Genomic DNA, 22916 nt, shown 5'->3' with positions numbered 1-22916 from the left:
GTCTGGGCGCGGCCGGGTGAGATCGCATCGCACCGCCCTGCTCCCTCCTTCCTCCCGGCTAATCACCGCGCGTCGTGACGCCAGCCCGTCGGACCGGTGCGTCTACTTGCGTGGGTCTGGCGAAGCCTCGCAGCATCCTCGTTATGTAACCCGGGATGCTGTCGCTTGGATCGGATCAGCCGGAGGAAACCTGACGGATGCGGCGCTACGCAGCAGAGTGCGTTCCTCTGAGGGTGCAGCTGCTTGGAGAGACGGGCCGGTTGTGAATCGTTAGGTTAGGTTTGGGTGCAGGCGTCAGGGGCCTTCCGAGGGGCGCAGCCGCCTAGATCCTGCGGAGGCAGCGCGGCGGGTTTTCCTCCTCTTCTTCCTTATAAACAGCGACCGGAGGCGCGTCCCTGTTTAGGCCTGTCTCTTACATCTGCGGAGGGAAGCCAATGCGGGGTTGTCTCGGAGAAGACACGGGCCCGTATCTTTATTTGCGTTGCACTCGTCTAGTCCAGCAGCCCCTGCGCTGTAGAAGAAATGATGGCGGGTCCCGAGCAGTCCCAGCAGCAGCAGCAGCAGCAGCAGAAGGTGGAGGAGAAGGCAGAGCGCATAGATGATGCTGAGATGGCTCTGCAAGGCATCAACATGCTGCTCAACAACGGATTCAAAGAGAGCGACGAGCTTTTCAAGAGATACAGGTAATTATTCTAAGGAGTCTGACCTGCAGGTACAATGTGGGGAAAAAATGTGTTTGGGTGGCAAAGAACAACGTGTCCTGTACCACACCTGACGCACCTGAATATAAACAGGAGGAATAATAGCAGAACATATATATATATATATATATATATATATATATATATATATATATATATATATATATATATATATATATATATATATATATATATATATATATATATTCTGATTCCTAATTTAACTGGCGGTGTTGGTATTTCTAAACGTTGTTTTTGATAATCCATGGTTCAGAAATTATACTTGGACTCAGACCTCAACTGGTTGATTGTAAACTAAACTGAAAAAACTCAGAACCCAAGTAAGATATATGTCATAAGGTGGACCTGAATACAGATGAAATTGTATAGATGAGGCTCCATCCATCCATCCATCCATCCATCCATCCATCCATCCATCCATCCATTTATTTGTCAGTATTGGGGGAGGGATTGTGTTGTGGCGGGGCAGCAGGAGGGGCAGCAGGAGGAGGTTATGACCCAGGGCACCATCCATACAGGAACAGTCACTGTTGTCAGACGTTAACTGAAACATCACTGCACAGTTGCTGAAAGCAGCTGGCCCCGGTTTTGATTATTTGTTACAAGACCATAAAAGTGATACTGTGAATGCGCCGGCATAAATTACCATATTTTCTCCTTCCCACTGTCTCTGAAGTGGTGTTATTCTTCATCTGTTTTCATTTGCACATTTGAATTTTAGCAAGTGAACATGACATGAACTGGGTTTTTGTTTCATAATCAATCATATTAAAGCTTGCTTTGGATTCTTGGATTTGCATGATAGACTGTCATGTTCTGAGCTTGCTCTGTTTGAGCCATCAGGAAAAGTCAAAATCTGCTGCTACTTTTGTGTTTTTGTCTCCTCTTTTTGTGGGTCCTGGTGGCAGAAAAAAAATGCACAGAAAATATTTAGTTGCAACTCAGCTTATTTTTTCTAACAAATTAAAAAAAAAATTTTGGTTGTTTTTTGTGCTCTTCTAATTTTCCCCATTTCTTTGTCTCTTTTCTAGGACACACAGCCCTTTGATGAGCTTTGGAGCAAGCTTTGTCAGTTTTCTGGTGAGATCCCCATTAGGAAGTACCACTCCAGCAGGGAGACGGAGGCAGTGACAAATATAATTGGTGAACAGTCAGAATCAATGTTACAGTAGATGTGAGACCTGAGATAATAGAATCTTAGGCCTCATATTGTCACCATTGATATCCTCCTTGGTTTTTTTGCCTTTCCAGCCATTAACATAATGGATGCATCTAAGCTCAAGAAATGCATTACTCCAACAGAAGAGTAGATTACTGAAAGCCTGCGTCTGTCAGTGTTGAATGAGGGAGATGATTCATAATGTGGTGTGCTGCTCACACTCACATACACCTTCACACTCTGTCACAACCCTTCATGTCGGTCCATAAAATAAAGGCAGGGATGATGTCATCCACTTTCCCTGGATGCTGAATGCACCTGCCTGTCGCGACGGCAGCATTTCACAGTCACATAATCAACCATTTTGAGGGGAGAATATTTTTTACCACATTCTACATTCGTTCCCCTGACATTCCTGATACATAAAGGGGAAACCACAGTATACTGCAGCATCATCTTCAGATGTCTGATGATACTGTAGCATACGTAATTGCATCGGTTTTTGGACATGTCAAAATATTCTGAGACTACAAAGGCAAGTGTGACGCTAAGGTTCTTCATTTAACCTCATGCTACACCACGCAGACGCTCTCTCTGCACTGGTGATAATTCTCTCATCTTGGCATGCCAACTGCTGTGACCCACTTTCTGATTCATTCAGCTAATAATTGTCCAACCACTTGGGAACATTCATAGACTGTGTATATGACTTTGAACATTCGTCTCCAGGTTGTTGAATATGGCAAAAAGAGAAAGTAATGTGCAATCTCCTGATGCAGTCGAATGAATGCTGAATTTTACACCCTTCATCTCCATGCATTACAAATGACACACAGGTATATCACAGATTTGACAGCTTTAGTAACTCAGTTTCTACTAAAATAAGCCTGGAGTTGACATTAAACGAAGATAGATTCCATTCAACTGGTCAAATATACTATAGATATGGAGATAGAGAACTCAGAACACTTACACCCCTTTATATATTTCCCCCAAGCGGACTCAGTCCTTAGCAATTGCGCTATTGCACACATTTATATCATTAGGGGTTGGAACATCTTTTTGCAAGTTCAGTCAGCAGCCATTTATGAGCAAATCTTTGAAAACACGTTCTGAGTAATTTTTATACAAAGAGGAGGTGAGCCAGCGTTAGATTGCTGCTATACTGAGATCTTCTGCAGGAGCGAGACGCTTCTCACTGCAGATTTTGTAGCTGCGTATGCTGGGTCAGATCTCCCTTGAGGATTTATCAGAACTTCATCACAGCATTCTGAAACCAGGTTCATCCCGTGTTAGACCTACACTTTGTCCTTTAGGGACAAAATACCAGGTGCTGTGAGTTAAAAAGCAGACAGGAGAGAACAACTGAGTCATGTCTGCACATCTTTGGTGAGTCCCAGTAGTCCATACTGCAGAAATGTAGCTGGGATCTTATGTCTTTATCTTTTAAAAGGTGATTTTATTTGACAAAAAAGGCATTTATCTTTGTGTTTTACCTGAAGTTTATTGACAATATATTAGATTTTGCTATTGATTTGTTGAAATGTCACAAATAAATCAAGTGATTGAACGCTGCTAATAAGACCGTTGAGCACACAAGACATATGGAAGCGGAAAAAAATGAATTGGGGACAAAAACATATCTTTTTGCACACAAGCCTCACTACGTAATTGTGAAAAATAATCACTATTAATTTCCATTCCTTATTTGAACAGCCCTACATAAAATTCTGCAAACCATTTGATTTTCTAAAGTTAGATTATGGTATATTCATGCAATGTTCTCTTTCTATGATTTATGGGATGTTTATCGGCTGTCTTGAAGGGATGCTTATTTGTCTAAGCTGCACAGAACAGGTTTACTTCTTATTTCCTGCTCCACACACAGTTGTGCAGATGTCACCACGCTGCTCCATTTAGGATTATGCTGAAGGAGCCTTTTGTCAGCCTATTACATAAGGCTCCTTCACTGTTAGTGTGCTAGATCAAGCATGACTCTCCCCAGAAGAACAGAGAAGAACATTGAAACAGTGATGTAACTCAAATAGGCTCTACGGCCTGTAGGTTAGAATAGGCCGGTAAAGTTCCCCCTTGTGTGAGCAACTTGCATTTTGTAGGCGTTTGGCGCTATAAACAAAAAGCTCTTTGCAAATAGATAGGTAGTAAAGTGCCATTTAGGTTCAGTCCATCCTGCTTTGTAACCCTGGAGGGCTTGTGAATGCACAGAGTCTAAGTTGGAGGACTTTTTCTGTGTTTGGCTGCAGAACGCCATGATGACATTTGAGGAGGAGAAGATGCAGATGGCCTGTGACGACCTGAGAACCACCGAGAAACTCTGCGAGAGCGACAGTGCTGGAGTGTTGGACACAATCCGAAACAAGATCAAAAAGAGCGTAAGTGGCGGGAAGTGGTGAAAACAGACGGGTTCATACTTCGACTGAAGTAGGTTATTGGTCGGCAGGAGAAACTGTTAAAAGAACCTCTGTTATAGTAGGAATATGATCAGGAGAGGTAAGCTGGATTCTAATATTTCTTGTACCTTCTAACATTTCAGCAGCACCAGAGTTTAGAAAGCGATGTTAAAATCCTCAGCTGTAGGTGTAACCATCCATACTGCAGTGAGATCATGCCTGACCAGCGCACAAATTCAATTAGAACCTCCCTGAAATCCAATCTGAAACTGGACGGGGAGCCACAGGGCTGCCTGGCGTCTTCAGGTTTATTCAGGAAGAGAGAGAGGTTTATTCTTTTCCACTACCCGTTGGCCACAGTGTAGCGTAGCAGCAATGTCCGAATGGACGCTGCTTACTCTACACATGTGCTCTTTTTTTGTGCGTTACAGATGGACTCCCAAATGTCAGGCGTTGCCGTTGTGGACCGCCTACAGAGACAGATCATAGTTGCCGACTGCCAAGTGTATCTAGCCGTGCTGTCATTCGTCAAACAGGAGCTCTCAGGTAACCAGTCCCTATAACTCACAAGACCAAGAGGCTTTGAAAAGTGTTGGTTAATACAAATATTCTTGTGTTATTTTGAACTTTATTTAGTACTTTAAAACAGGAGTTTCACTTTGGTTTTGAATCTTGATAAATCTAATACTTTCAAATAGTGGTGTCCCGATACCAGTGTCAAATATTCGTACTCGTACTTGTAAAAGCAATCCGATACTCTGTACCGATACCGATTTTCCTGCTGGGCTGGGCTACGCTGCAACTCAAAGGCTAGATACCAATCTCTACCAGGCTGGGCCGTCTCTACAGAATGGGCTGAACGGGCTGCAGCCCCGGGCATCGCCGCTAGGGGGGGCCTCCGGTCGCGGAATGTCAAATGACAAAAATTAATATAAGAAAAGAAAACGAAAACGAGCGAAAATGTCGAGCCATAGAAAACAGGACAGCGGAGCAAAAAAACGAAAATTAGTAGAAATAAAAAAGGAAAGAGCCAAAGAATTATTACAGAAAACACCCAAATTAACCAACCTGTGGAGTAGTCAGCCTGCTGTAGCGGCTACCTCCAGCCAAGATGCAACTGATGGACAGCAGCCAGCCACCGCTAGTTCTAGCCAACTAACCAGCCCAACTAGCCCTGCTAGCAATAGTGCTACTGCTACAACCTCTGAGGAAACAACAAGGGATGGAGAAGAACCAGTGGGTAACGTAGCAGATGAGCCTGTTGATTCTGAGGCAGTGGAGAAAATAGATATATCAACAGATATTGCATGCTGGGGAGAAGTTAATGAGGAGATGCGAAGCTATTGGGTCGGAAGGGGAATTGAAGCCCCCACACAATGTCAACATAAAGATGCCGATTTTTCGGCTTCTGAAAGGAGCTATAAAAATCAAAAGCGATGTCTGAGCAAAACATTGTTCCGTCGCTCGCTCAGAAATGGAGAGAAGGTGGCAAGAGAATGGCTGTCTTACTCCCCATCTACTGGAAATGTGTTTTGTTTTTTTTTTTGCAAACTATTCAGTAATGATTTGTCCGCTTTCAGTCACCAAATCACCAATTTCATACTTTCTTTTTTCCAAGATTTTCAAATAGGTCAATTCAGATACATTTTGTTTTCCCATCCTCATTTTGTCAGCTTTGTCAACACTGCAATTATAATAAAGCTACCATTGAATTGAAATGAATTTAATTGAATTGAAATAATATCACCAGTCAACGGTAGTGTGTCATAGATTGGTAGGCCTACTGTGTACGCTGATGTGTCTGTGGGTTAGGGTGACATCATGCGTCAGAACATGATATGAGGGGCCTCATCCAGGTAATTAGCCCCGGGCCTCAGAAAGTGTTAATCCGGCCCTGCTACCAGGTAGTGGTGCTATACACCAAGACAATGTTTAATGGCCCTCCAAAAGAAAAAGGAGAGAAGAAAACTCAATCTGTAACCAAATTCATCGTCCTTGATGGTCAGTCGTTTTCAGTCAGTTATATTAAGTTATTTGTGTTCTATAAGTACCAATTTATTAAGCCCTCGGTATAAGTACTTGGAATCGGCAAGTATCTAAACTGAGGTACTCGTACTTGTACTGGGTCTGGTAAAAACTGGTATCGGGACACCCCTACTTTCAACGTGTATTTAGACACAGAAACATAAATAAAAAGGCATTTCTTTGGCATTGGCTTGCCTTTAACAAATGACAACCTCCACCTTAAAATATGGTAGTGGCAGCTTCATGCTGTGAGGATAGTTATCCTCAGCAAGGACAGGGAAGCTGGTTTCTTTTTTCACTGTGTGTTCTTTTTTTCCATAAACAGCATATATAAAAGGAGGCTGGATTCTCCGTAAGGCATGGAAGATGTATAATAAATGCCACAGTGACATCAGTCAGCTGCAGGAGACCTGTCAGCAGCGACCCTCTGGCAACCAGGAGTCCCTCTCGACCGACAACGCCAACCACAACGTGGAGAGCGGTGTGACGGCCGAAGCCCTGGACCGGCTCAAGGGCTCCGTCAGCTTCGGCTATGGCCTCTTCCACCTGTGCATCTCCATGGTGCCGCCACACCTGCTCAAGATTATCAACCTGCTGGGTTTCCCTGGTGACCGTCTCCAGGGCCTGTCCTCTCTGATGTACGCGAGCGAGAGTAAGGACATGAAAGCACCACTGGCTACGTGAGTAGGCAATCTCCAAACAGCAAAGGCACATTTGAGATTTTTAGATTAGATATGCCAGCTGTACAGTGTTTGTATATAAATAGTGAACAGAAAGGTAATGTAAAGTCAGCAGCCTTGAGTTCCTCTGGTTATTTGTTTGATTACATGGTTCCAAACTTCCCAACTTTATTGCGCAATCATTACGCAAATCTTGCACTGTGTCTTTGCGCTGCCTGATTAGAAATAATAGCAAAGGTAGCGATCAGCGGCTAATATTGGGACCAGGACCCCCTACTATGTTCCCACCAACACACCACAGGCCCACCATCCCATCCCAGGCTTTTACTTCTTTACAGTCGTTATACTCAAACTCCATGTATAAAAAAAAAACATTTCAAAGTGTACACAGCCCTGTTAAAATGTCCATTGTATGTGATGTGAAAAAATTCTGAACATCATAAATCCTTTCAAGGTTTTTGTTCCCCTTTAATCTGATTTCAGTCAGATTTATGCCCGCACACTGACTGATAAAATGTCAAGTTTAAAAATAATAATCATTTAGATGTTGCTGTCCCGCTGCGGAACACAAACACATTAAAGCCTAAGGCTGTAAGCTGATGACCGGACTGCAGGATGTTTTTGCTAGAGAGCAGAATTCCTGTTTTGCAACAACGGCATCATGGACTCTGATCTTAACATACAGCGCTGCAGCTGACTTACTGAGTTCTTCTGTGGCCACTTGGATGAGTCTGTGGACTAGTTTTGATTGGCTGGCCACTTCTTTGACGGTCCCCCCACTGTTCTGTGTTTTTTTTTCTTTTTCATTTATGGATAGTGTCTCTTATTGTAGTTTGTTAGAGTCCAAAATCCTTAGACACAGCCTTGTAACGCCCCTTTCCTGACTGACACATGCCAGCAGCTTTGTTTCTCTTCTGTTCTTGAATTTCTTTAGATCAGGGCATAATGTGTGACATTTTCAGATCTTTTTGCCTAACTCATGTTTTCAGGTAGTTTTAATTAATTTCTTGATTTGCAGGTAATTCATGATTAAACGTGGGATGAAGTTTTAATTTCACCTAAAGTCAGAATTTAGATAATTTTTTCTTCCTCAACAAATGAGTTTATTTGAAAACCACATTTTGGATTTTGTCAGGTTATCTTTGTCTGATTATTTAAATCTGAAAGTGTGATACATATTTAAAAAAAAAAAAAAAACAAAGCAAACAGAAGAAATCTGTAAGGGAGCAAACCCATTTCCACATCCCTGTGTTTAAAGTATCAAACTGTAGGAGGGTTTAGAGACATGCTAAATGTTGAGCGTATCAGCAGAATCGTCTGGTTTAAATATCTTGTTGTGTTGCTCAGGTTGGCCCTCTTGTGGTACCACACTGTGGTGCTGCCCTTCTTTGCCCTGGAGGGCTCTGATACGCACGCAGGACTGCTGGAGGCCAAGGCCATCCTGCAGAGAAAGTCCGTGGTTTACCCCAACTCGTCCCTCTTCATGTTCTTCAAAGGACGAGTTCAAAGACTGGAGGTACGTACGGCAGCTTTGGAGCCGGCGGTGACGGACTGCCAGAGATGTGTTTCTGTTGAACAGAAGAAAACCGATAAAAACAGCAGCTTCTGTTCAAGCACATACTGCAGTTGGTATGCGTGCTTCGTGACTCGTGAACTCGCCGACGTGTGATCTGCCGTCTCCTGGTCCAGCGTTCACCCCACACCCATCCAGTCTGTGTCTGACACACGATTACCGTTTACCTGTCGCTGTGTGTGCTCTCTCCTCTGTCCCCAGTGCCATATCAACAGTGCTTTGGCCTGTTTCCATGATGCATTAGAACTTGCATCAGACCAAAGAGAGATCCAGCATGTGTGTCTCTATGAGATTGGTACGTGTTTTTCTCATCCGGTTCAGCCGCGGCACATTGACTGTCGGTGCACGGCGCCGCCGAGGGGCCCGGCGTGATCCCGTCTGCTTGTCTCTGTGGCAGGTTGGTGCAGTATGATAGAGCTGAATTTCGAAGACGCCTTCAGAGCGTTTGAGAGGCTGAAGAATGAGTCCCGCTGGTCGCAGTGCTACTATGCCTACCTGACTGGAGGTAAGAACGAGAGACGCGAGCGAAGCGTTGGGGACTGTTCTGAGAGCCCGCTTGATGCCCTCTGGGTTTCCTTTCAGTGTGTCAGGGCGCTTCAGGCGACTTGGATGGAGCAAACGGAGTTTTCAAAGACGTCCAGAAGCTGTTCAAGAGAAAAAACAACCAGATAGAGCAGTTTGCTGTCAAAAGGGTCAGCTATACTGTAACCTTCGCATGTGCTTTTCCTATTTTAAAAATGATAGCAGGCCTGCTGCAGGAGTTTAACGTCGTTGTTTTTATCCCTCTCTGCAGGCCGACCGACTGAGAAAGGTCTCGCCCACCAGACAGCTCTGCATCCTCGGGGTCATCGAAGTGCTCTATCTGTGGAAAGCGCTGCAGAACTGCTCCTCGACTAAACTGCAGATCATGAATCAGGGTTAGTGCAACCCACAGAGGACCAACATAACCGTATCTGTGAGACTCACAGTAACGACAAACTTCCACGTGATTTATTGGGATTTTGTCTGGTAGACGAACACAAAGCAGTGCAAAATTATGCAAAGGAAGGAAAATGATACCTGGTCTCATTTTGGATATATAAGTCTGAATTACAGCTGCAAGTCAAGACGCAGAGCCAGTGTCACATTAAAAATTAAAGGGCGGGGACTTAAAGCTCATAAAGCTTTTTGGCTATTTCACATTACAGATCTGATCATGATCTAAACTGTATTTGGTCGCTGCCAAAAAGAGACTGAATGAATGGCTTTAGCCAGGGTAGCCGTATAGCGGATAAACGGGAGGACAGTTCCAAAAAGGTTTTTTGTTGTATATTTTTGAGCTTTTGTGATGTTGATTCTTTTTTTTCTTTTTTCTTTTTCTTTGTCACGGAGCCTGAAATTCCTTGTGGCATCCCTAGCTTTTGCTTCAAAAATAAAAAGAAACACACTTTGAATAATTAAAATATGAAGTGGAATCATTGATCATAAATGGCCAAATATTATGGAAAACAAAGTAAATCCAACATTAGCCAACACACAGTAACTAGCAAAGGCCAACAGCACACTCAGAGACCACATGCGCCTGCGCATTTCAGTCAGATGTCAAATGCACATATATGCACAAAAAGAGAGAGAGAGAGGGAGAGAGATATTGCCAGACAGAGCAAGAGAGGTTGACATGTGATGTCACATTACCGCTTAATCTTATTTAAGGAAATGCTCTGATCTGGACTGATATTTCTCCCTTTTTTACTGTTATATCCCTACAAATACATTATAAAGCTGATTTACATGGCAGGATTTCAAAATAGTCATTCGATTTTAAAAGCCTGAGAGACACCACACGTAACGCTAAAAAATTGTATATATAACAGGTTTGCTCTTACAGTGTTGGGTGTCCAGTCAACAGCGAACACAACACATCACACACAAACAGATTTCCCTCGGGATCTTTCAGATGTCATACGGGAAATCGTGCGAAACCTCTCAGGATCAAACGTGAGTTCAGAGTAAATAAACATGGACGATGGGAAGAATAATGGCTACAGTCTGTGGACTCATTTTAACAGAGAAAAAAACATAACAAAAAGAAAAGTCGTTAAAGGAGTGAAGACAGCAGAAACAAGGGGCTCTATGTTTGCTACACTATGATATAGAGGTGAGCTGTTTTTTTTTTTTCCTCAGGGTTTCCCTCACCACGCTTTCTGATTGGCTAAACATCACAATAAATTCTCTGCATGCTCGTTTATCCTCAGGGAACACCACACATACTAGGATATAGAGACAAGACAATCCAGCATGAATATACCCAAGTTGAAGTCAGAGTGGTCCTGAGATTCTACCGAAGGGACTAAATCACTCTTAAAACACAACACGGCCGGAATATCTCTTCAGATTATCTTAATCATGGCGAGATAGGGGCCTGTCGGGAGGGGAAGATGGGAGCAAAAGTAGGGCTAATTATCCTGCCCAGTGAACCAGCCTTAAGAGAAGGACTTTACTGGCGGTGGGCAGCGTGGGCCCCTTCATAACCGTGGGCCCAGGGTAGCCGCACCCTCTGCATTCCCTGCTGGAGTTTTTAGGGGTATTAAAATACAGAGGGCTCAATTTTTTTGCGTGGCACATTTTTCAAAGTTTCATCTGTGAAAGCAACATGATTGCCTTGCATCCTTTCTGTTACTTCACACTTATGCACCACGTTGTCTTGGTTTATCCATTGAAATCTAAATGATATACATAAAATTGTGGTCGGAATGGACACGAATTTGGCACAACACTGTCTTCGTTTTCCACGTGCAATAATTTTTTTTGTGGTTATAACACAGTGTTGCAGAGTTTAGACGAGCCTTCGTGCAGAGGCCTGAAGCACCTCCTCCTCGGTTCCATCCTTAAATGCCAAGGAAACATCAGAGATGCTGTCCAGGTAGTGCTCTACTCTGACCAGTGAATAACGTCGGAGCCGATCTAAATTTGACTCACACTGCTCCTTCCTCTCATTCCGCCGGTGATCCAGTCCTTCCAGCTGGCTGTTAGGGACGAGTATGGACGGCAGATCAACTCCTACATTCAGCCGTACGCCGTCTATGAGCTTGGATGTATACTCCTTGCAAACCCAGAGGTCTGTCGCCTTGCATGTGGCATAAAAGCATTCGTTTAGTCACTTGTTTGTTTGTGAACATTGTTGTTGTGACCTTTTTTTTTTTTTGCATTGTTCAATTCAGACTGTGGCAAAGGGGAGATCCTTCCTACTTCAAGCCAAGGTAAAAAAAAAAGAAAAAAAGACGCATAGTCAGCATTTCTAAGAAAATTTTAAAGTGAATAACTATTATAACTATACTAATTGTCTCCCCGTCTCAATGCAGGAGGATTTTACAAACTACGACTTTGAAAACCGGCTTCATGTCCGCATCCACTCAGCGCTGGCCTCTCTGAAGGAGGTGGTGCCTCAGTGACTCCGAGAGGGGGGAAAACATGGCCGCCCAAAGTTTTAGGCCCGTCACTGGTGATAGAGCTCCCTGTGTTTCTCTTGTCAAATGAACTGAAGACGCCATTGGCAGACGGCTGTCCCATTAGACAGTCTGATGATAAAGTGCCATCTCTGTGCATTTTGTAAAGCAGCAGATAGGTGTGCTCCTACCGGCACACGGCTAGACACAGCTGACGTTAAAAATCTCCAAAGTTTGATCGGTGCAGAGATGGGTCTTGTCCTCCAGCGAGCCATATACACCAACAGCTGCAGGGTGCGAGCGTGAAGAATGCCTCTGACGCCACAGAAGCGGGGGTGTGATGTACATAATGAAGGTGTTTAACCCTGGCAGTCTAACTGCATAGAGAGGGAGTCGGGCCGCTTTAGAAGAGCTGTGCTAGCTTTCTCCTGCCGCCTCCAGTTTTTTCTGCTTAGCCGGTCTCTCGCTTCCCGGGGCCTGTTCCTACACTGAATGCACAGAGATTAAGCTGACCCCTGATTTCATCAAATCCACTCCCCGATGTTCCTTTCAGTGTTTCTCTCACCGTTAATGTATTTGCTGTCCGGTAACCGTTCTGCTCATTACCTCGTCGCTTTAAAGGACTTAATTCTGCTTCTACCTTAATACAACAGATGAGCAAAGAATTTCTTTTAGAGGACACATTTCCTTTGTTAGTAACGTTTACAGCGCCTTGCTTTTCAAATGTTCTAATGCTCCAGCCATAAATTTAAATGTCATTTATTGGGATATTATGAGGTAGACCAACACAAAGTAGCTACTAAATGTGAAGTGGGACAAAAAAACGGACAGACCGCGGCTCAGTGGGTAAAGTAGCCGCCTCGCAATCAGAAGGTTGTGGATTCCTCTCGTCACGTGTTCATGGGGCACTTAACCCCAGGTTGCCTAGCAATCTGAATATTGAATATGAATAAGTCTGATTGGGCGAATCTGGGTCTAGTGTAACATTTTTTTAGAGTTGTCACTATCTCTAGAAGAGTGCTATATAAATGCAGTCGATTCAGTCCAAAAGCTTGGTGAACATTTGTTATCAGCCCTCCTCTCCAGGCCTGTCCCAGCCGTGTCTTGACGGTGTTAGAGTTGTGCCATACTCTTTCCGTTTTCTTGCCGATTTCCGGATGCTTAGTCAGATTGGTGTTGGTGGCAGAAAATGGCAGAAAATCCCAATAAGGTACATTTAAGATTGTGGCTGTAATGTAACAAAATGTGGAACAGTTTAAGGGTTTTGAGTATTTTTGCAAATGAACTGTGTTATATTTAGACTCTGTTTCCATAACATATAACAGGTTAATGGCTAGTATAAATATTTATCATATTTGATTTTCTTTATATTTGTGAGTCAATGTATGGGTTGGTGAAATTTTAAGTCATTTTCCTTAAATGAAATTGTTTTTTTTTTTTGCATTTACAAGGAGCACACCAGCTTAATTCCACTCACAGCAGTAGGCAAGATTGGGACGAGAGAATCTGGTTGGCTCTCTTTAAATGGGCATCCCTCAATAAAGGAGGAAAAACATTACCCAGTGGTCTGCACAAAAAGAAATGGTCATCTTATTTTAAACGAGATCAAAACAAAAATGATTTTATCCCTCTTAAATATGTGATGGTGAGAGAATAAAATCAAAAACACGTGGAGATAATCAGATTTGATACAAAGGAAACGGCATGTAACAGCAATGGAAACAGGAGTTGGATATATCCTGAAACAAGAGATGGAGAACTAGAATAGGCAACAACTGCCAAGTGAGAGAAATAGATCAACAGATGATTAGATTTCAAAATAAGAAACCTTCAAATGTATTCGAGCTTCTATCCGTGGATAGATCCACATTTCCTAAAAGTCCTTGTTAAAATACGCTGGGAAGTCATGAAAGAGGGGTCACCTACTGGTCACCTCAAAGGGAATAAATACAGTCTACAGCAGGTATTGGTTATGTTTGTTCACTGGCAGTTAGAGAAAAGAAGGAGGGAAAACAGACGAGGAGGTTAAACTGGATGAAAGGATTGTAAAGCGAGAGAAGGAGGATGAGTGAGGTAAAAAGGGATTGAAGTTTGGATGAAGATATTGGTTGGAGGCATCAGGAGGGCAAGTGGTGAGAGGGTGCAGAATGGACGAGCCAGCTGCTTAGACCTGGGTTTAAGGGTTAGACTTGCCCAAAACAAAGCTACCACATGACCATTGTTCATTGTAAATGACTTTAACACACTTTATGTTTCTTCTGGTGTATCTAATGCAACATTGAGCGCTCCGCCTGTGCACTGTGCATAGCATGGCTGGGTGACAGTGGCTTTATGTACTGAAGTCCAGCATGTTTTTTCCTCCCGATACATAAAGCTACTCCTCCATAACACCCTTAGTACTGTAACGCTGCCTAATGAAAGGTGCTGGTAAATGTCAGCCTGATCCTGTGTTTTTACAAACGCATTTTACTGTTGTTTTAGAGTGGTAGGAGCCTTTGACTTACTTCACAACACTGACAAGTTTGTTCATCTATCAACAATAGATGTGTTTTGGTAATGTTGATGCAGCTTTGTTAGGTCTGAGGGCTGCCGGTATCAGCGGTCAGCCTCATTCCAGCGTAGGACCTTGCATTGGACGGACAACACTCATAAGTCATTTTAACAAACTTTATAAGCCGTTTACATAAGAATTTTCCAGCAAGGAGAAATATGTTTTATGAACAAGCACTCAAGTTTGTCATCCAAGTAATATTAACTCATAAGGGACAACATTTAGTGAATCACAAAGACTTTCAACCATGGGAACTTTTCGCTTCATGTTTAAAGTTGTGGACTTACAGATTTTCTTCTCTCTTTTTTTTATAACACCATGATATTTTAAGACAAGGCTTGTCATCCCTTGTGGCTGTAATGGATGTAACGTGTAATAAATGTAGTGGGGGCTGCTGTGCCAGCAGTCTGAGCTCTGAAAAAAAAAAAAAAAAACATTAAGGTGAAATGTCAAAAAGATATAATCTACCCAGTGTACCAAATACCTCTGTCACCAGAGTATTTTCTCTCTGTCATTGTTGAAACTGAGGCTAAAAGTTAGGTGTCACTAAACTGGAAAATAAAACTGTTCTCCATCAATAAAGTCAAGCAATTGTCTCTGCTGTTTGCCTCCGCTCCTATTGCAATAGCAATGGAATACTGTAGAGAAGTTTTTATGTCGCTTTAAAAGCTATTGTGGGACATACTTGTACTAAATTCTCTACTAAAAAATGCCAGGTTTCTAAAAATACCAAGAACATTCTCCAAGTCTGAATAGGATGAAGCTGAACACCATTTTGATTTTGCTCCTTACCTTCTATCAGGCTCTGTTGATGTAAAAGCAGATTATGACAGCAGCCACGATTACGTGACAAATTAGTCAAGAGCTTAAATGTGGGCGTAGTTATTATGGAAATGTTCCTGCTTTTAGTCTGCAAAGAACCACTAGGGGGCGCTTTTCTCACAGAAAGCTGACCCCGATTTAGCTCCATAGTGGTCACATGGTGACTGTCACTACAGAAAAGGGGTTTACAAAAGTAGACAAACCTATAGAGAGTGCAACATTAAAGAGTGGCTTATTGCACCAGAGGATTAGATGTTTTTATTTTTATCACTATTATGTCTTCGGTCCTGAGCAACACGTCTATACGAGCTCTGCATGGGTTACACAGTGCCTTGCAGAAGTTTTCATACAGGTTCAAGATTGGTCAATTTTATTGAGGTTTTGTGTGATTGTGGAAAAAATACAACAAATCCCTGTGAAGTGAAAGAAAAGGATAAATGGTTCTATCAATTGTCATTCATAAATTCATAAATAAAATCTGATTGTGTGTAATTTAAACTTCGTAACGGTTGCTCTGTCAAGGCTTCAGAGGTTTTTCAGAACAATGTGTACAAAATTTGAATTACACACAATCCGATTTTTTTTTTTTATGAATGACTACTCAAGCCAATTGACCAAACCGTGTAATGAAAAACAAAGGGGGAAAAAACAGCATCACCCTAGACTAAAAAGTTTAGGGTGATGCTGTTTGCATTAAACAGAGAGGCCACTGAAAGCCCCATAGGAACTCTGAGAGGGATGCAGAGATCAGCAGCTCTGGTGGGGGAATTTGTTGGTAAGACGGTTATGATTCTGGCACCCCTTAAATCTGGACTAAATGGAAAATAGACAAGAAGAAAGCCATTACATGTCCTGAGCAGTTTACCACAAGCCCTGCTGGGGGACACATCAAAATGACACTGTTCACTCTACAAGCGAAATGATAAATGTGGAGGCAAATTATCACTACATCACCCTGATGCACCTTCCTCACTCTGAAAAATGGTGGGGGCAGCATCATGCTGTTGGGATACGTTTTTTCAGCATGGACAGAAGAGCTGCTTATGATGGGAAGATGGATGGAGATAAATACTGGAAGGAAACCTGTTAGAAGCGGCAGAAGACTTGATAATGGAGCTGAAGTTCACCTCCAGCAGGACAACGACCATAAACATACAACTAGAGCTGCAACAGATTGGTTTAGACCAATGCATGTTAATGTGTTAGAATGGCCCGGTCAAAGTCCATATACCTTCGTGAAAAAGGAAAAATCGAAATCCGATGTGCAAATGTATCTCACATGTTCATATTTTTTTATTCTGTGTCATTTAGTGGGGCATCTTACAGATGGTGTCGATGTCTGAGGACCATCTCAGGTCCTGAGAGAGGGCGTTTCCCAGGAACCACATGTGATCCACATCAGACACAGTATTGTTGAGAGTAGTGAGGGGGGCACAATGAGAGGTGTTCTCCTGAAGTCCACCGTCATCTCCACAGTCTTCAGATGGTTCTGGGCACACCGGTGGACCAGCTATCAGGGGCACCATATGGGGAAGAAAAGTTACAATAATTCCAAGGGCCCAAAAAGGAAAATTTACAAATATATATAAGCTTTTGGATGATTTAAATTTTTTTGTCGTGGGGGCCAAAATTCCTGTTGGCACCCCTGCCAGCCAATCCTCCACCTGTCTCTATGCAGATTTGTCACTGTCCTGGCTCAGCCCAATGATAAGTGTCTTCTGCAAACCTCAGGAGTTTTACAGACAGATGTGCAGTCATTAGTTTACAGACAGAAGAGGAGAGGGAGAGGATACACCCCTGGGGGTCCTGTCCAATTGCTCTTGGGCAGAAAGAGATACTCCCCAGCCTCACATGCTGCTGCCGGTCAGTCAGGAAGCTAGTTATCCACTGATAGGTGGAGGGAGGCACTATGATCCTTCTGGTGGAAGATGTCAGGAAGTTGAAGGCCGAGCTGAAGTCTACAAGCAGGATTTTGGCGTATGTCCCTGGATGACTGAGGTGGTGCAGGATGAAGTGCAGTCACCTAAATTTCCCACTTCCTTGCTATTTTAAATTTTAAGACCTCTTCAGGCTTTACTTTTGATTTTTCCCTAATTCTAATGCTACTGATAACACACAATAAATGGTAAATAGACAATATATGGCAAAACAAATAGAAATGTGGCCTCAGTTTAGAACTATGAGCAACCAAGTTATTCATCATCTACACGGTCGATTACCCCCAATTCATTGAAAAACAACCACTTGGTTCATGGATGCATTTGCCTAAGTGTGTTTTTGATTCTAGGGGCAGAGTGTAAGATTTGTATAAGTACAAACCTCTCATCCATGAGGAGATTATGAATCATATACTATTCGGTGGAATATGCTAGAATTTAAAATAATCATGTAGAGATATTTACTCACAGTGGTTTCTATGCTGAATGACACAGGTGGGAAATTTTTATCTCCATGCTCAGACAGAAACACTCCAAGTGCATCTCTTTAAGAAAACATGCCTGTCACTTCAGGGTCAAGGCAACAGCTCAGTCAGGTAATAAATTATTCAGAGTCCTTTGCCACTGAATTTAGACATGGCAGAGCAGACTTACAGCAGCCAATAAGACAAGGCAAAGTTGTTATGCCTTGATTGTTGGGTTTTGGTTTTTTATTTGTGTTTTGTATTTTTTTCACTGTTCAGTTCTTAGGTCTTGTCCATTTATATATTTACTATAGCTTAAAAGGTCTGGCGGTATTCAGTTTATTTCTCTGTGTTCATTATGGTCATTAGTCTTGCCATCTTTCTCGTTTATTGTGTTCTTCCCTCTGAGCATTTTGGTGTTGTCTTATTGTTAGGAGAACCATCCCTGTGGGTTATTTAGTCTGCTTCCCTCTGTCTCCCTGTTTGCTCTCTTCCTCAGCTGTTCCACTTTCCCCAGATTAAACTCACCTGACTCCAATGTCATTTTCCACTCTTCCCCCTGTATATAAGCTCTCTGGTTTCCATTGCCTGTCATTGGTCTCTACTGCTACGCTGCCTATGCTCCATGTCTTGCTCTCCCTGTGCAAATTCTGAACGTTTTCTGTTTTTCCTTCATTAAACCATCTGATGTTGATACCAAGTTGTTGTCTGTATTTTGGCCCTACTTTAAAACCCCAAACAGATGACATAGCAGGTCTTTACCTACATCATCAAGTACCCATCCAGGACCCAAAGGACATTTCAAATATTCTCGCTGTTAAAGGGTAAATGGGCTTTATTTATTGTATCCACACTACCTACTATTGAAGCTGTAAGTTATTTTATTATGCTTCTGTTTTCTAATGATCAAACACAAAAAAAAACAAGCTGTTACAATTTAATGTTTGCAGCAATAGTCCTTCATAAGCAAAAAATTAAACATACCCGACATATTCAGATAGTCATTGCATAAAACAATTGTTGGATGTGAAATTAGGAAGAGGGGATAAATGATTTTTTCTTATAAACCTGTATTTTTCCTCATTTCAAATGTTTGTTTATGATTCATCCAAAGGTTAGACAGATACAATCTATCAAAACTATAAAAAGAGAATGGATCCACTCATGCAACAGTAATGATTTATCAGAAATATGCTGTACCAGCTTCCAAATTCAAAATAATGCCAGGTCAGGCAAACTTCCACAGGGCACCCGAGCAGGACGAGACGCAGCCACTACAAGTTGAGTCACAGAAACCGAGTTGCTCACGTGTTCTGGAAATGGCCCCAAAATCCTAATAAGTCTGAGTGTAACTAAAAGTGTTGTGTATTTTTCTCAAGATACAAACAGGAAACCACATCATTTAACCAGCATTTAAAAGAGGGAGGGGAGGCTGACCTACGCTCTCTGAGATTGACAGGTTTCGCCACAACCATACCAAATGACAAGGCCTCTCCCACAGACACAGAAAGGATACAGAAAGAGTCAGACTACCCAAAAATGGCAACAAGACCGGCTATAGGAATTGACTGCTTGCATATCGTACAATGCAGACAGAAAATATCCAATCAGAGGCCTGTTAATTTACAACAATGCCAAAAAAAGGTGTGCCAAAGTGGAGTTAGGGTGCCAACACCTGCACTGGCACTTGATAGATTCAGGAACAACTTACTTAACTGAGTTTTAGAGTAGTTGAGACAGTGTGTGACTTTAAACTGAATAAGCTGCAACGTGGCATTAATAGAGTTGTCCTTTTATTCCCAACAGTACAGGATCCCAGTATTCAGCATCAATAGAAATCCTGATATCATTGGCCCATGGGTCTTTATAATGAAGGGGTGATATAGTGGTAGAGAACACAAACTGTGAGACGAGATGTTTGTAGGTGGTATGGTAAGAAAGTAGATTGTGAAAAAAAATGCTGCTTTGGAGGCTGATTTGATCCCAAACCAAGTAGCTCCGCGAAGCTTCAGCCAGGGCCAGCAGACAATGAAGAGAGAGATCTGGAGACAAGTGAAACTTGGATTGTAGCTGTGCATAGAACGCTAACTGGTTATTAATGAGGGGATCTTTGAGAAAAGGGAAACCTCTACCCAACCAAAGCTCAAAGGCAGGATTCAGCAGACTGGACATAAAGCTAGGATTATGTGGCAAGGAGACAAAAGTGGACAAGTCTGGCAGTTTCACAACACTCTCAATTTGTGTCAAAATCTTAGGTGAGTTCCAGCTGTAAGTTATTTGATCGTGGTTTCTTATCTGCCTCATTTCAAACCTCCTTTTTCGTAAATACATGTGTAATTACGTCATCTCAAAATGACCTTATGGTGAATTAAATGTTTGCAGAAAAATCTGAGGAAGACCCAGACAATGTCCAGGGGCGATGCTGTGGTGTACAAAAAAAAAATGTGTTTACCACAGAGAGACTAAAACTAGGAGCGGTTGATCAGTGCAAAGAGCAAGGTCACACACACACACACACACGACTGCATCGTGTTTCACACAGACTGAAACCCGATCATTCAGTGCCTCCTACTACCAGTAAGAGAGCTCCTGTTCCCCTGAATTTACTGCTCCTATGCCTCCATTGGAACAGTTTTCAACACATTCAAATATAACTTAAGGTTGCATTTGTTTTGTTTTGTTTTTTGGCAAAAAGCTTTTAAACAGATAATACAATATTTCTTTCAAAGGACACCTTTAGCTTTATTATGGATAGAATTGATCTTATAGCCCCAGCCATCACACCATTACTGTCCTGGGCTGTGCAGGTCCTTGACATACTATGTTCTGGTCCTCTCGTCTTAGCAGGCAGTTTAACAGCTGTCTAAAGCTTCTCCCCAAAACACTCGTCTGATGTTGCAGGACCTTGGAGCTAATCACTTGAATAGGTCACCATTGGTGAATAAACATGATGCATTTTTGTTGGATCTTTGTAAATAATATATGAAATAAATATGGTCACCGCATTTGTTCTGAAGAAGTATGGATCCTAGCGCAGTGGTTACGTCTGTCACCTCACGGCAAGCAGGTACTTTCATGCAAATTAAGCAAATATTAAAACCATGTGCATCAAGTAGCAGTCAAGATATTGGAGAACTCTGGACCCAACATTTATACTAATCACAATTAGCTATATTGTCACCCTATTTGATTCAAGACCTAAGAATAGATGTAAACCAAAGCATGTCTGCCTGACAAGAATTTCACATAATGTATATTTTAGCCAGATTTGTCATCTTGGAACAGTTATACTTGCCAGGTTATTCATTTTTACCATAGACTCCCTTGCTATGACCATTAGCACACATTGGTCTGATCAGCTGTACTCTGCATGCTTTCTAACACAGACCCCCAGTCTAGTGTAGTAAAGCTTGCATAAAGCTGTAGTGGTGCTGTTCCACAGTTTTAAGAACCTTAAAGAGACATTGGAGAACCCTTTTGACTGTTGTTACAGAACCAATGCTTATATATGATAAGACATCTTTAATAGTTCTTATTTACACTGTCCTGTGATCACAGACAGTGTACAAGTTATTGTTTAATACTTCTTTAATCGACTTACTGGGTTGTAAATAGCAATACTTTTGAACTTTAGTTCTTGATATGTATAATTCATCTTATAAGACCTTAGAGGTTGCACAGAAAATCACAGCCATAAAAAATAATTGCTGGCCGAGACTAAGTTTGTATTTGATGGCATACAGCAGCTGATGAAGGAAAATGTCCAGCTGAAGGGGAGGGAGGCATGTTTTCTTGTTCATCAGCCAGTTAAAAGAATATTCTTAGGTCCATTAGCACTTTCTTTCAACTGTTTTTAATGCATCCGTTTACAGATATTAGTGTTATTTGTCATTGATAAGAAAATAATTACTACTGCTAACAATTTCAGGCCAACTTCTCTTTAATTTCATTAAATTCCATTCAAAAACTCAAAGCTCATTCTATAGATGTATGACACACAGAGTGATTCATTTCAGTGGATTTTGATGATCAGGGCTTACACCTAATCAAAACCCAAATTTTCACTTATAATAATTCACTTTCTCAGAAAAGAATGTCACCTTGGTTAAATACCAGACAATGATGTTTATACAGAAACTTTATTTTATTGCCATGTGATGGATCACATAACATAGGGGAAGACTGCAGACCAAGAGGCTATAGCTGTTCACAGAGTGCTCTTTCCAAGCATATTAGGGGAAAGTTGGATGGAAGAAAAAAGTGTGGTTAAATAAGGTTGACTGCCAGCAGTGATGACTGCATTCCATAGAGATTGTGTAGCGAAGACATTCAAGAGTTTGAGTGAGAATCCCAAGATGTGGACTGAGTCTGGAGTCAGTGTTTTAGGAGCCACCACACACCACACATTGTCTTTGTACTGAATTGTGCTATATAAATTAATTTGCCTTTTGCCTTACAAGTGTATCCAGTACATGATCTCCACTTGGTAAATCTCCCATGCCAAACCTCTCCTTAGCCTGAGACATTTTACTTAGATTAAGGAGGAAAAGGGAATGGCTGATATTAAGTGGTCAGAAATCTTTTCAGATGAAATTACTTTTTGCGATTGATTTGGAAATAAATGTCCCTGATTGTGGAGGGAGAGTGGAGATGAACAGAGCCCAAGTTGCTTGAGGTTCATTGTGAAATGTCGTCAGTCGGTGATGATTTCAGAACCATGTCATCTGCTGTTATTTGGTGCACTGTGTTTTATCAAGTCCAAAGTGAGCACTGCTTTATAACAGGAACTTTTACAGCACTTCAGAGCTGCTTCCCCTGCTTACAAGCTATGAAGAGATGTTGATTTTTCACCAGAACCTGACATCAGCCCACACTGCTAAAAGTACCAGCAACTGCTTTAGTTTAGTACTAAGGTATATCAGTTTGACTGGCTAGTCCACTTCTCGGGCCTAAATCCCATGCCATCCATGGAGTATTGTCAACCTGGGCTTCCTGAACGCCCACAGGCTGAACGCCTCCATGCCACACCGCACTGATGCAGCAGTTCATGCAGGAAGGAGCCCCGACCAACCAATGAGTCGATTCACAGCAGTGCTGTGCACACTATGACTTCTCTGTATTAAAAATCCTTTTTATTGGTCTCATGT

The 22916-nt window shown here is 42.1% G+C and overlaps 1 protein-coding gene across 1 annotated transcript; it reads left to right on the top strand.

Moving 5' to 3' along the window:
• Positions 1 to 164: 164 nt before the first annotated feature.
• Positions 165 to 15133, top strand: LOC105925428 (tetratricopeptide repeat protein 39C). Its single transcript, XM_012861277.3, has 14 exons — positions 165 to 683; positions 1754 to 1802; positions 4146 to 4274; positions 4724 to 4838; positions 6643 to 6997; positions 8345 to 8513; positions 8772 to 8865; positions 8968 to 9075; positions 9153 to 9262; positions 9364 to 9487; positions 11375 to 11472; positions 11563 to 11667; positions 11771 to 11809; positions 11912 to 15133. The coding sequence occupies exons 1-14, from the start codon at positions 523 to 525 to the stop codon at positions 11999 to 12001; spliced, it is 1746 nt and encodes a 581-aa protein (XP_012716731.2). The 5' UTR covers positions 165 to 522; the 3' UTR covers positions 12002 to 15133.
• Positions 15134 to 22916: the final 7783 nt, after the last annotated feature.

This window comes from Fundulus heteroclitus, chromosome 9, assembly GCF_011125445.2.
Source record: "Fundulus heteroclitus isolate FHET01 chromosome 9, MU-UCD_Fhet_4.1, whole genome shotgun sequence".
Taxonomy (NCBI): domain Eukaryota; kingdom Metazoa; phylum Chordata; class Actinopteri; order Cyprinodontiformes; family Fundulidae; genus Fundulus; species Fundulus heteroclitus.
Note: the sequence above shows the minus strand (reverse complement) of the source record. Positions and strands in the feature narration are given on the sequence as shown.

What these genes read in the sequence shown, in the direction of transcription:
- LOC105925428 (XM_012861277.3), top strand. Translation starts at nt 523, where the DNA reads ATGATGGCGGGTCCCGAGCAGTCCCAGCAGCAGCAGCAGCAGCAGCAG. An exon ending in CAAGCTTTGTCAGTTTTCTG is followed by an intron (nt 1,803 to 4,145) that starts GTGAGATCCCCA and finishes GTTTGGCTGCAG; the next exon opens with AACGCCATGATGACATTTGA. An exon ending in ATGAAAGCACCACTGGCTAC is followed by an intron (nt 6,998 to 8,344) that starts GTGAGTAGGCAA and finishes TGTGTTGCTCAG; the next exon opens with GTTGGCCCTCTTGTGGTACC.